General features: G+C 38.1%; 2 protein-coding genes across 2 annotated transcripts; one reads left to right on the plus strand and one right to left on the minus strand.

Moving 5' to 3' along the window:
- Positions 1 to 664: 664 nt before the first annotated feature.
- Positions 665 to 1,217, plus strand: LOC108374776 (uncharacterized). The gene is made up of 3 exons (XM_017630796.1): positions 665 to 680; positions 736 to 954; positions 1,013 to 1,217. Exons 1-3 carry the CDS (start codon positions 672 to 674, stop codon positions 1,145 to 1,147), a joined length of 363 nt encoding a protein of 120 aa, XP_017486285.1. The 5' UTR covers positions 665 to 671; the 3' UTR covers positions 1,148 to 1,217.
- A 2,287-nt stretch (positions 1,218 to 3,504) lies between these two features.
- Positions 3,505 to 5,344, minus strand: LOC108374777 (putative nuclease HARBI1). The gene is made up of 4 exons (XM_017630798.1): positions 4,629 to 5,344; positions 4,227 to 4,559; positions 4,025 to 4,169; positions 3,505 to 3,968 (listed from the first exon to the last, which is right to left on the minus strand). Exons 1-4 carry the CDS (start codon positions 4,854 to 4,856, stop codon positions 3,589 to 3,591), a joined length of 1,086 nt encoding a protein of 361 aa, XP_017486287.1. The 5' UTR covers positions 4,857 to 5,344; the 3' UTR covers positions 3,505 to 3,588.
- Positions 5,345 to 12,009: the final 6,665 nt, after the last annotated feature.

A 12,009-nucleotide genomic window follows, 5' to 3' on the forward strand; every position in this document is an offset into this window, starting at 1 on the left:
ACTAGCCAAGCAGCCAACAAGCGGAGCCGCGCTTCAATGGAGCAGTTGAGTGGTATGCTGGACTTCTTTTTGGAAAACCCGGGACTAGCCGGTGGGAAGTTTCATCGGCTACACGGGAAGATGGAGCACGAGAAGAAGTGGGAGGAGATGGCTTCCAAGCTAAATGCCATCGGAGGTGCTCAAAAGTCCGCCGAACAGTGGCGCACAGTAAGTAATAAGCCCATTAAGTTTGAACGTACCAGCAAGCAACGGTGCTGTGCGTATGAACTGGTGAATTGGGAAAAATTAATCACTTTTATTTAGGTCTGTCGTTTGTGAAAATAATTATTAACGTAATAATATCGGTTTTCTTATAAAAGTATATATACAAGTGGAGTCAATCCCATGCATTGTCACTGCACAGTCTCGTTAGTTGTGTGTACATGCATTCATTGTATGGAACATTGTACCTGTTAATTTTTAATGATACTTTTTTCTTCTTACGTAAATAGGTATGGCGCGATTTGAAGAGCAGAACCAGTGTTCGAGTGCGCGATAGGAAAAGGCAGCAGGCGTTAACCGGCAACAAGCCCGTTAAGCAAGCTCCTTTAACAGAGCTAGAGGAGCGGGTTGTGGCCATCATCGGGAGCAACTATATTGAGGGCCATGAGGCTGTGGCAGAAAATGTACCAATGAACTTGGTAAGTTTTAATTGACTTATTTCTGACTCAGTATTAACCACTTTTTCATTATTAGGAGCTCCAGTTGGCCATGGAAGACGGTGAGGAGATTGTTTTTCTGGATGAAGTGGTGGAGTGCGAAGGTTTGATAGAGGAGGAGACGCGACCGGAAACTCCAAAAACTCCTACACTCAGAACCCCGCGCAGAGGATTGAAGAGAAAGAGAGAGGAGGAGCAGATCGACGTCCAAAATAAATTTTTGGAAATTGCCAAAACGCAAGCCGATGCAACGAAAGTAAATATTTTATTAATAGATTTTGGAACTTTTAATGATTGTTTTTTAAAATACATAGATGCTGTCAGAAAGTTTCGCCAGACTGGTGGACCTACCATTCCAGCTGGCGGGGGAACTCCGCGGATACGGAGAGGGGTTGAAAGCCTGTGCTGATGCCATAAACAATTTGGCCAGGGCACTCGGTCCACAATAATTTTTTTGAAAAAAATTAGGTTAAGAAAAACTAAAAGTAGATTAAGAATTAGGTTATGAAAGTGAATTGGTACCTTTTAATTTTCTGAAGAATATTATTATATTTACATACACTGGTGGCCTCATAATTAGAAATCCGAGTTCACAAGGTTTTTTTATTTTTTTTCTTTTTTGTTTTAATTTATTTTAAGAAAAAACCATAGAGAAAAGTTGTAGACTTGTACTTGATTTATAAAAATTCGAAAAATTTCAGAAAGTCAATATTTCAAACTTTTTAATCAGAATTTCTGGAAAAAATTCGTCTGTTTTATAATCTATTAAATTTTGATATAAACTGTGTAACTTTTAAGTAACTCAAAAATCTCATTGATTTTTGAGATTTTTTTTTCGCTGACGTTGTTGTGCATTTTCTTCCATACGAAGTATGTTCGAACATTCTTCTATATAGTAGAAAACGCACAACAACGTCAGCGAAAAAAAATCTCAAAAAACCAATGAGATTTTTGAGTTACTTAAAAGTTACACAATTTATATCAAAATTTAATAGGTTATTTCCGACTAATAGGACTTTCCGAAATTCTTCGAATTTTTATAAATCATGTACAAGTTAACAACTTTGCTTTATGGTTTTTTCCTAAAATAAATTAAAACAAATAAAGAAAAAAATAAAAAAACTTGTGAGCTCGGATTTCTAAGTATCAGGCCAACAGCGTAGTTATTTTTTTAAGACTGAATTGATCTCTTTTGTATGTATTTAATTTTTCTCTTTATTTTTTAAGTTAATGTTTTTAAATTAAATATTTTTATTTAACACTACATACAAATTTCTGTGAATAAAGTACCTGAATGTGCATTTAATTTTAAAGCTGTGGAAGTTTTTAGTAAATTATTTTGATTAAAATTTTTTTACAAGATTCACAACGTTTTACTTGAAAAATTTTATATACAAATATAGTAAAATCTATAACATATACCAATTAAATCAAAATTTAAAACTTTGTGCACAGTTCAGAAAAATTTAACAAAATCAAACATTTTATCAAAATTTTCAACTTTTTTTCAGAACTTTAGAAACTTACTGGGTATGCAGTTTTGTTGCTTATTCAATTTTAGGACAATAATGTGGAGGTTTGAAAGTTCTGAAAAATCCCGTTGAATTTTGAGAATTTTTTGTCGGGTGTTACGCATTTTCTTCCATACAACGCATGAAAAAATATATTTTTAAAAGGAAGAAAATGCGTAACACCCGACAACAAATTCTCAAAATTCAACGGGATTTTTCAGAACTTTCAAACCTCCACATTATTGTCCTAAAATTTAATAAGCAACAAAACTGCATACCCAGTAAGTTTCTAAAGTTCTGAAAAAAAGTTGAAAATTTTGATGAAATTTTTGATTTTTATTCAACAACTTTATTGAGCTTGAGGCCGTTTTTTATGAAAAACTATTGTGAAAAAGCAACAATAATTTATAAAAATGGTAGAAGTGATAGTATTTCGGAGATCAGAGGCTGAAGATGCCTTGAGACTGAAATATCGACCAAAATAAAAATAAAAAGTTAATAAAGCAGAAAACCTTTAATGTTTTATTTAACATACGGCCTAAAGCTCAAAAATAAATTATTAAATTTAATTGATAATAACAGTTTACAAGAAATCTGACCTGTGGCGTTTTAACATCTTTTTTTTATGTAAAATTTGTCCTTGAATACAAATATGCAGTCAGAGATTTAGAAAGTAAATCCGTTGTCGAGGTATATATAAATTTGAATGTAAATTTCTTTTTTTACTATGGAGCTTGTTAAATTTGCTATCATCTATGCCAACATGCATATTCAAATTTGGCAATAAATCAATAATGTTGAAATAAATGATAGCAAATGTAAAAGCTTTACTGGTATAAAAAGAAATTTAAATTCAATGAGTGAACTTGTTTCAGTTCTCAAAAAACCGAAATTTATATATACCTCGAAACGGATTTACTTTCTAAATCTCTGACTGCATGTTTGGATTCAGGGGAAAATTTAACATAAGAAATGAGAAGAAAGCTTATGATCTAGTGTGATTAATTTTAATATACCATTAAGGCAAAAATACCGTGTGATATTTACATTTTTAATAAAGTATGTACTTATAAATATTTGATTCTAAGCTTTAATTTTTTGAACTGTTATGGCCGTTTTCTCAAGTAGCCTGTAACTTTAAAGCTCACTTTATATTTAAAGGTTGCCTTAAAGTTTATGATAGTGTCTAAAGTAAATCATTTTTTTGTCGGTTTTAAATTGATTTACAACCAGGAAACATACATACGTCAAAAACCGATAATAGAAATGCTTAACTTTAGACATAGCTTTATTTTTAATCCAACCTTTAAATATATAGTGAGCTTTCAAGTTAAAGGTTACTTCAGAAAACGGCCCTTAGAAGTGTAATCATACAAATTTTAGGAAAAGAAGTTTGTAATCAATCTTTCTTGTACACGTTTTGCAGTGGAAGATGATGCATTTGGGCTTTCGAAAATTCTGTCAGAATTCTCAAAATCTGTTGAAAAATTTTCAATAGGATCGCTAATTGACCGCTCACTTAAACGAATGTTATGAAGGGCTGCACACGCGTTAACGACTTTACCAGCGAAAGCGGGGTCATACAACAGAACCCTTTGTTGTGATAAGCATCGCCACGTTCCTTTAAGGACGCCAAAGAGTCTCTCAATCGGGTTCCGTGCCTTGCAGAGCGCTTCATTGTACCGAAATTTTGGTGACCCTTCTGGCTGGTTGGGTAAAGGAGTCATGAGCCATGGCTCTAATGGGTATCCAGAATCCCCTTAAAGAAACATCTTTTAGTATTATATTTTAAAATAAATTAACAAAAATAAATACCAATCAAAAACATATTGCGGTTTCCATTTTCAAACGCTCGCTGCATGACTTGTCGCACAGCGGAAGAGCTCCAAATATAGGAGTCATGTCTTGCTCCCGGATACCGGGCATTCATGTTCAGGATTTTAAGATTTGGGTCACATATCTATAGCAAACACAATAAACAATTAACACTATACTTCATTTCAAATGCTTTGCTTACCATTTGCACATTTATGGAGTGATATCCATGATGATTAACGTATGCTTCCTCATTATTTTTAGGACCCAAAATGGATATGTGGGTGCAGTCGATCGCCCCGATGGTTCCTCCGACAAAAGGCGCAGGAGCTAAGGAAAACGCTTCCTTGGCAGCTTGACGTTCTATTTGGGTCATGGGGAACTTCACTTCCGACAAGAATAAGCGGCTATTGATGGCTTCGGTTACCTTGTGTATGCAGCGGCTGGTTGATGACTGACTCAGTGAAATTCCCCATTGTTCCCCCACGGGCCGTTGATAACATCCCGTGGCGTAGAATCGCAAAGCGCACAGAACCTTTCAAAACAAAAGTGAATTTATTGACACATGTAAAACTTTATTAAAAGTAAATATTTAATGCTTTACCTGTTTTTCAGCCGATATCGCTGTAATTCGTGAACCTTTTAAAAGGTCTTCCAGCCGTTCAACCACGTCCGCCACCATGCCTGGACGCACACGGTAAAGCTTCCGGAACTCTGAAGGTGGGAGTTCTAGGGGATTATCAATATCCCGCAGAAAACGCCGATCCACCGTTGAAAAATTTGTCTCTGGCTCGTTTTGAGACAAGCTTAACGCTACAAATTCGAAAGCCATCTCTAATTTGTATTTACTCCTTTTTTTCGTATTAAGTTACTTTTATTTGTTTAGATATTTACGCTAACACAAAATTGACAACTCCAATTGAGATGTCGACAATTTAGCAATAGCCGAATCGTAAACGATAACAGCTGATTTTTCGAAGGCCGGTGTTGTTAAGGAAACGTTTTATGAATAGCAAAATCGATAAAATTGTTGTTTAGTTGATATAACGATAACAAGTGTTGTTAAAATAGAGTAGTGAATCGCACTACTGTTGGTTTTATTCGACATTTGTTAATCAATAAATTTGCGTGTTGGGCCGAAATGGAATTGAAGAGTAATACAAATATATTATAACAATAACTCCAACTAGAAACGGGCTGTGAAAAGAAAACCAGCCAATTTTGACCTCGCGTTAAATGCATTATACGTCTATAATTGCCCCTTAATCGATGTGAGAAACAAAGACCCGATTTCGAAACCAACTGAGTCAAATCGCTCTATGAGTCGGTATAAACAAGGTAGGAATCTGAGGCGAAAGTACATACATAAAAAGGTTAAGGTACCCACGGTATCCGGAAGAAGTTACCAGCCACACATAATACATGGTTCCACTATACAAAGAAATCCGCCGCAGGACGGTGGCTTCTTCACAGCCTTTACATTCCCAACAAAGCACGTTCAGAGCAATAATAGTGGCTGTTAGGAAAACCGAAAGCATTGGAGGAACGTAAAAACAAAAATTAAAATAAAACAAAAATAACGAATACAAATACTAAACCCTCGGTATAACATAAAAACTATGATAGTAGGCGTTTCCCATGATGACACGCGTCAACGCGAGACATACTAGGCGAACGTAGTAGTTGCATTTTGTTGTTGTTGGTAGCACGCACAGCCAGCAGGCTGATGGAATCCAAAATATATTAATTTAGATGTATTCCATCGAATTGTTTACTGGTTTGGAGCATTCTCGATGACATTAGTATTAAAGAAGCGAACCACTTTCGCTATCTCAAAAAGGTATCCCTTGGCAATTGGGCAAGATACACGTTTTGTACTTTTAACTCCAAATGCTTTACTACTGGTACGCATTTACACGTTTCCAATTTTCATGTTATCGGCTTTTAAGTTCATTTTATGTAGAGTGCAAAACTCTTCGTATCTCCACTTTTCGCTTTGGGACTTGAAATAGAAAATGAATGAAAACATTAATAATTATCAATTAAAAATTCACAAATTATAATAACCTACAATACTTACCGGTTGGCCTCGTGGAAAAATATGAATGACATTTCATTTCATTCAAGGGGTATTGCCAGGTGTGCTGCAGCTTTATACGATAAGAGTGCCAACTTTCGCGAGGTGGCAACATGCAGTTTCTCAATAGCGCCATCTACTGATCGCCAGGAATAAGGCTAATGCGAGAAAAATATTTTTCATGAAAAACTTGCAAAGTGAATTTAAAACCTAATGTATTGAACCAGTCCATATGAAACAGCCCAAACCACAATGGCAATGCAAACAAAATTGCAATTGGTTTACCAAAAACGACTTTTCTTTTTTCTTTTGATATTTTATATATATTTTCTTTTCGGGGTGGTAGGCCAAGGTGAGAAAGCGGGAAATCAAACCTCACCATATACTTATTTACCACAGTTACTAGCTGTGTAGTTGCGAAAGCGAGTCTACTTTCCGTGTAAACAGATTTGCAGAAACCTATTACGGAAATGAAAATGCAATGTGTAACTACAACTGAAAGGACCCAAATCGCTTTCGAGCAAGACTTTCAACTTGCACGTGCTTCAAAAATGTCGAACTTGTAAATAATTTATCCTCCTGATACGCAGTATCTCAATAATCAGGCATTGAACAGTGTGTGGCTGCTGTGTGCGCATGTTAGGATTTTTAGCAAATTTTTCAGGTCATTAATTATGATATAAGCACAAGAATTTCCGGCAACACAGCTGAAAGTGGAATTTTCTCCATCCACTGTGTAAACAGGCAAGAGGAACTATCAGAAAGTTCCACTTTCGGAAATTAAAACTCCTTTATAGTCACTTTACATTCGAAGGTGTAACTGCTCCAGAAAACACCTTTGAAATCCCTGGGCTCGACTGACTTTTCTGAAGATCTTGCCCTTGCCCTGTGTTTGTAGCAATCGTAATCAAACATTCACACGAACTCAATAAACATGGTTATAAGAAAACCAGAACACAAATACAAAATATAAGGCATACCTTCGATTGCTTTGAGCTATAGTTAGTTATACGCTTTGTTTATGTTTTCTTATGTCAACATTTACCTCACGGATGTGATGCAGAAATCAAAATCGATAAGAAATGTATCACATTAAGGAACATTAAGGAGCAAACACACTCTTTATAGCTGGTAATGTTATGCACCCCATACACGACCAATTGAACACGCCAACATGGGTCTAGAGCGAGTTAGTAATATATGCCAATTCACGGTTCTATAATTATGTGATGTAATTCTCGCCACCCAACCATAAGAACCATAAAAAATGAATATCAATAACAAAGACAGATATCAATAATATTATACATCAATAATAGCAGATATTGGTAACAATAAATTTGCGATCGAAACAACATATTACAATGACCCGTTTCTCTACGTTGAGAAAGAAATCTGAACGCCACGGTCATCATTACCCGATAGCGTGCCGACTATGCGAGGGTAAGAACCCAATTCGTCTATGTCCAGTATATCGGGCAAAGACCCCGGGAGAGCGTTTGCGAGAGGCCCTGTTAGGGCGGTTCTGCGGCAATTCCTTGTCAATGACGCATCGTGTACAAAGGTGCACCAGCCGCGATCGATGCCGTCGATGCCATGACAAGCACCATACGACGCTGCACATCGACGAAGAGCGCGTTGACCGGAGACCTTTGAGCCAGCAGGTTGCCAGCGAAGAGGAACGAGACAACGTACTCTCGATATACGCGTCAGACTCCGGAACTGATTCGCGAACCCGCCGCCTTGAAATCGAAGACGGCGAAATAATTGAGCGGAAGTGAATTTCCCAATATCGACAAGGGGATCGGAAACCCGGACTTTCCGACTCCCATTAGCACGTAAAAGGCGACAACGTCAACAGGCACCGCAGCGTAGCGGAGCGGAGACTCGGCCTCTCCGCCGGCGGTCCATACGCAAAAGGGCTACCGGTCAAGAAGGGCAACGCCAACGGGCACGGCAGCGCTGCGGAGCGGAGCCTCGGTCTCTCCGCCCGCGGTCCATACGTAAAAGGGTTTCCCGTCAAGAAAAAAACAGAAACTTGGACTTTCCGCCCGCGGGACACAAACAACGCGGCCTCAAGGCGTGATAAACGACGGGGTGGACTGGTGACTCGGCCTCGCCAGCTACCCGTCGCCTTTAGAACCGGCCAAGTAACGCTAACCGCTCAGGGCTTTAGACCTTTTACGGCAATTTCCCCTAAAAATAGAATCTAGAGGACGCTTACACCTCATACGCGCCTTAATTGATGTGTGCGCGCCAGCGTCTATAATATCGGCTAGTCTGGTGCGAGAATTGGGCCTTGAGGAGATTGGTCTCGGGAACCACCGAAGCTGCATTATTCGGATAAGAGGTAAGCATGGGCAAGGCGCTCGGATAGTAGTGCACGCAACCGTGGTCGCAAACTATAGGCAGCTAAGCCCCACAGCTAGCGTTGACAGCTCGATAGCTACGGCATATGCCAATATTCGACTGGCAGATCCAAATTTTTTTTTATCCGTTCCGATCCGCTTGGTGCTGGGAGCAGACGTCTATCCGGATATTATTCTTCCGGGCACCCTGCCTACCTCCTTCGGTCCGCTCGTGGCACAAAGTAGCATCTTCGGCTGGCTACTGTCAGGGGCTTGCCGATCCTGAATCACTGTCATGAAATATATTTACCTTTTTACGTTTTCTAAAATTTCTCGATAGCTATGAATTACAAACTGCAATATATATTTTTGAATTTTTAATAAATATACAATTGTGCACTGAAATGTCAAGCCATGTCCTCTTTATTTAATTTCTTATCTTCCACAGCCTGAGAAATCCGAAACGAGCATCAATGGTGATGACTACGTATCCAGCTCAATCAATATTTATTTTACAATTCCATTAATTGTTCATATGTAGGAGGGGTGGCTGACTCGACTTACTGCTGTTGCTTAGAGCAAGGGGGCCGGAATGTTTAGGCCTCCATGCTAAACCAAACACTTAAAAAAGANGTAGCGGAGCGGAGACTCGGCCTCTCCGCCGGCGGTCCATACGCAAAAGGGCTACCGGTCAAGAAGGGCAACGCCAACGGGCACGGCAGCGCTGCGGAGCGGAGCCTCGGTCTCTCCGCCCGCGGTCCATACGTAAAAGGGTTTCCCGTCAAGAAAAAAACAGAAACTTGGACTTTCCGCCCGCGGGACACAAACAACGCGGCCTCAAGGCGTGATAAACGACGGGGTGGACTGGTGACTCGGCCTCGCCAGCTACCCGTCGCCTTTAGAACCGGCCAAGTAACGCTAACCGCTCAGGGCTTTAGACCTTTTACGGCAATTTCCCCTAAAAATAGAATCTAGAGGACGCTTACACCTCATACGCGCCTTAATTGATGTGTGCGCGCCAGCGTCTATAATATCGGCTAGTCTGGTGCGAGAATTGGGCCTTGAGGAGATTGGTCTCGGGAACCACCGAAGCTGCATTATTCGGATAAGAGGTAAGCATGGGCAAGGCGCTCGGATAGTAGTGCACGCAACCGTGGTCGCAAACTATAGGCAGCTAAGCCCCACAGCTAGCGTTGACAGCTCGATAGCTACGGCATATGCCAATATTCGACTGGCAGATCCAAATTTTTTTTTATCCGTTCCGATCCGCTTGGTGCTGGGAGCAGACGTCTATCCGGATATTATTCTTCCGGGCACCCTGCCTACCTCCTTCGGTCCGCTCGTGGCACAAAGTAGCATCTTCGGCTGGCTACTGTCAGGGGCTTGCCGATCCTGAATCACTGTCATGAAATATATTTACCTTTTTACGTTTTCTATAATTTCTCGATAGCTATGAATTACAAACTGCAATATATATTTTTGAATTTTTAATAAATATACAATTGTGCACTGAAATGTCAAGCCATGTCCTCTTTATTTAATTTCTTATCTTCCACAGCCTGAGAAATCCGAAACGAGCATCAATGGTGATGACTACGTATCCAGCTCAATCAATATTTATTTTACAATTCCATTAATTGTTCATATGTAGGAGGGGTGGCTGACTCGACTTACTGCTGTTGCTTAGAGCAAGGGGGCCGGAATGTTTAGGCCTCCATGCTAAACCAAACACTTAAAAAAGAGTGAACCACCCTAATGTAAAATTGCATAAATGTGCATCGGATGCACACATACATAAATAACCTGATTAATGCTAAGCCGTTAGCATGTCCGTATATTAGTTTATCGCTTAACTATAAAACTTCGTTAAGTTTCCCCTCCAAACAGTTGGTTGCTTGGAGTTCAAACTTAACATCTCACAAAATTTGAAGGGTACTTCTGTCGAGAACTCGAGGATCAACGGACGTCTGCCAGCCACCACCCCTGCGTATTTTACCAAAGGTAATACTGTAAGCCACTACTCATACATATTTCAGCGAATTGTATAATAAACCAACTGTATTATATTTAATTAATCCGTGGTGTTTTGTTCTGATTATTTCCTTTCAAAATAAACCCTTGGTGCAACTGCGAGCAATGTTGCCCCAAGTGTTTTCAACTTACATACATATGTACAAATTGCCACTGAGCAAAACTACTTGAGAAAAAAGCATTAGTTTAATAGCAGAAGTGCAACAGCGTACACGTGATAGAAGTAAAACTTCTTAAAAAAAGCATATGTGTGCGCCCCATGCCCGGTAGAAATCTTAACAAAAATTTAACTACGAGGCAATAAGACGAATACAGTTGTTAATTGTATCCAAAGTTTGTACCAAGTTGATACATTTTTATCATTTCTTATAATTTTTTTAATTTTTAATTTTTTTGAAAACAAAGGATATGATCATTCTTTTTCGCTTTATTCCGTATGCGAAAAATTATATGTTTCAAAGGACACATCGATTTGAATACATAATTTAGATTTAGATAATATTTTTAGCAATTTATTTGAGAAAAATAAAACATTTAGATTATTGTTTGTATTTAGGTCGATTTTAAATTTGCTACCCCAAAATAATTGATATCAAATAAAACACCTCTTTGAGGTAAAATTTTCGAGTGACGAGAATTATACGCGTTTTTTTAACTGCCTTTGAAACGTACGGAAAATCTTTTTTTATTTATTCGGAACGTTACGAAATTCCGTCTACTGCTAGAAACACAAAATAAAATTGGAACTTTTGCAACGATTCGAATGAATTAAAAAAGATTTTCCGTACATTTCAAAGGCAGTTAAAAAATGCGTATAATTCTCGTCACGAAATTGATATGATAAATTTTGTGTTTCTAGTTCAGCTTTCGTCACTCGAAAATTTTACCTCAAAGAGGTGTTTTATTTGATATACATATACAGGCATGTTCTGTAAATCGAACGATTTGAAATCGATATGATTTGCTAAATATTGAGCGTTATTTCTGATGAAAAGATTGAATATTTTATATAAAAAACATAACAGAAATATCAGCGATGTTATATCATATCTACTGAAGGTGTGGAATCGAGTGGCCTACAGGTATTTTGTGATGAGATACCTACAAATTTTCTTCCTGAAGTAGAATACTACTGAACAGGAAAAAATATCTTATAGAATATTTTGGACATCAATATTTTATCAATATATTATCAAACAAAATTTACTTTGCACCAAATTCTTTTGAATACAATTTTGATTTTCAACGACATCAACATATGCCAGTGTTTATTTTTCGTTGTTGATATTTTTTTCAACTGAAATAGTAATTAGTGTCCGTCGTACATATTGAAAACCGTCATCAACATAGATACATACGAGGTTGAACGTTTCTCGCGGAGTTTTGTGTCTTACAAGAGTGGTGTGTTTCTAAGAATCCGTAAGTCAAAAGATAATCGGTAGGTAGAAACTGATTTATTTAAATTTCTTTGTGTTTCGTGTATCACTATGGGATTTTGTACATACAAAATAATTAGATATTTTGAAAAC

The sequence above is a fragment of the Rhagoletis zephyria genome, unplaced genomic scaffold, assembly GCF_001687245.7.
Source record: "Rhagoletis zephyria isolate East Lansing unplaced genomic scaffold, Rhagoletis_zephyria_1.1 Rzeph_scaffold_08128, whole genome shotgun sequence".
In the NCBI taxonomy this organism is placed as follows: domain Eukaryota; kingdom Metazoa; phylum Arthropoda; class Insecta; order Diptera; family Tephritidae; genus Rhagoletis; species Rhagoletis zephyria.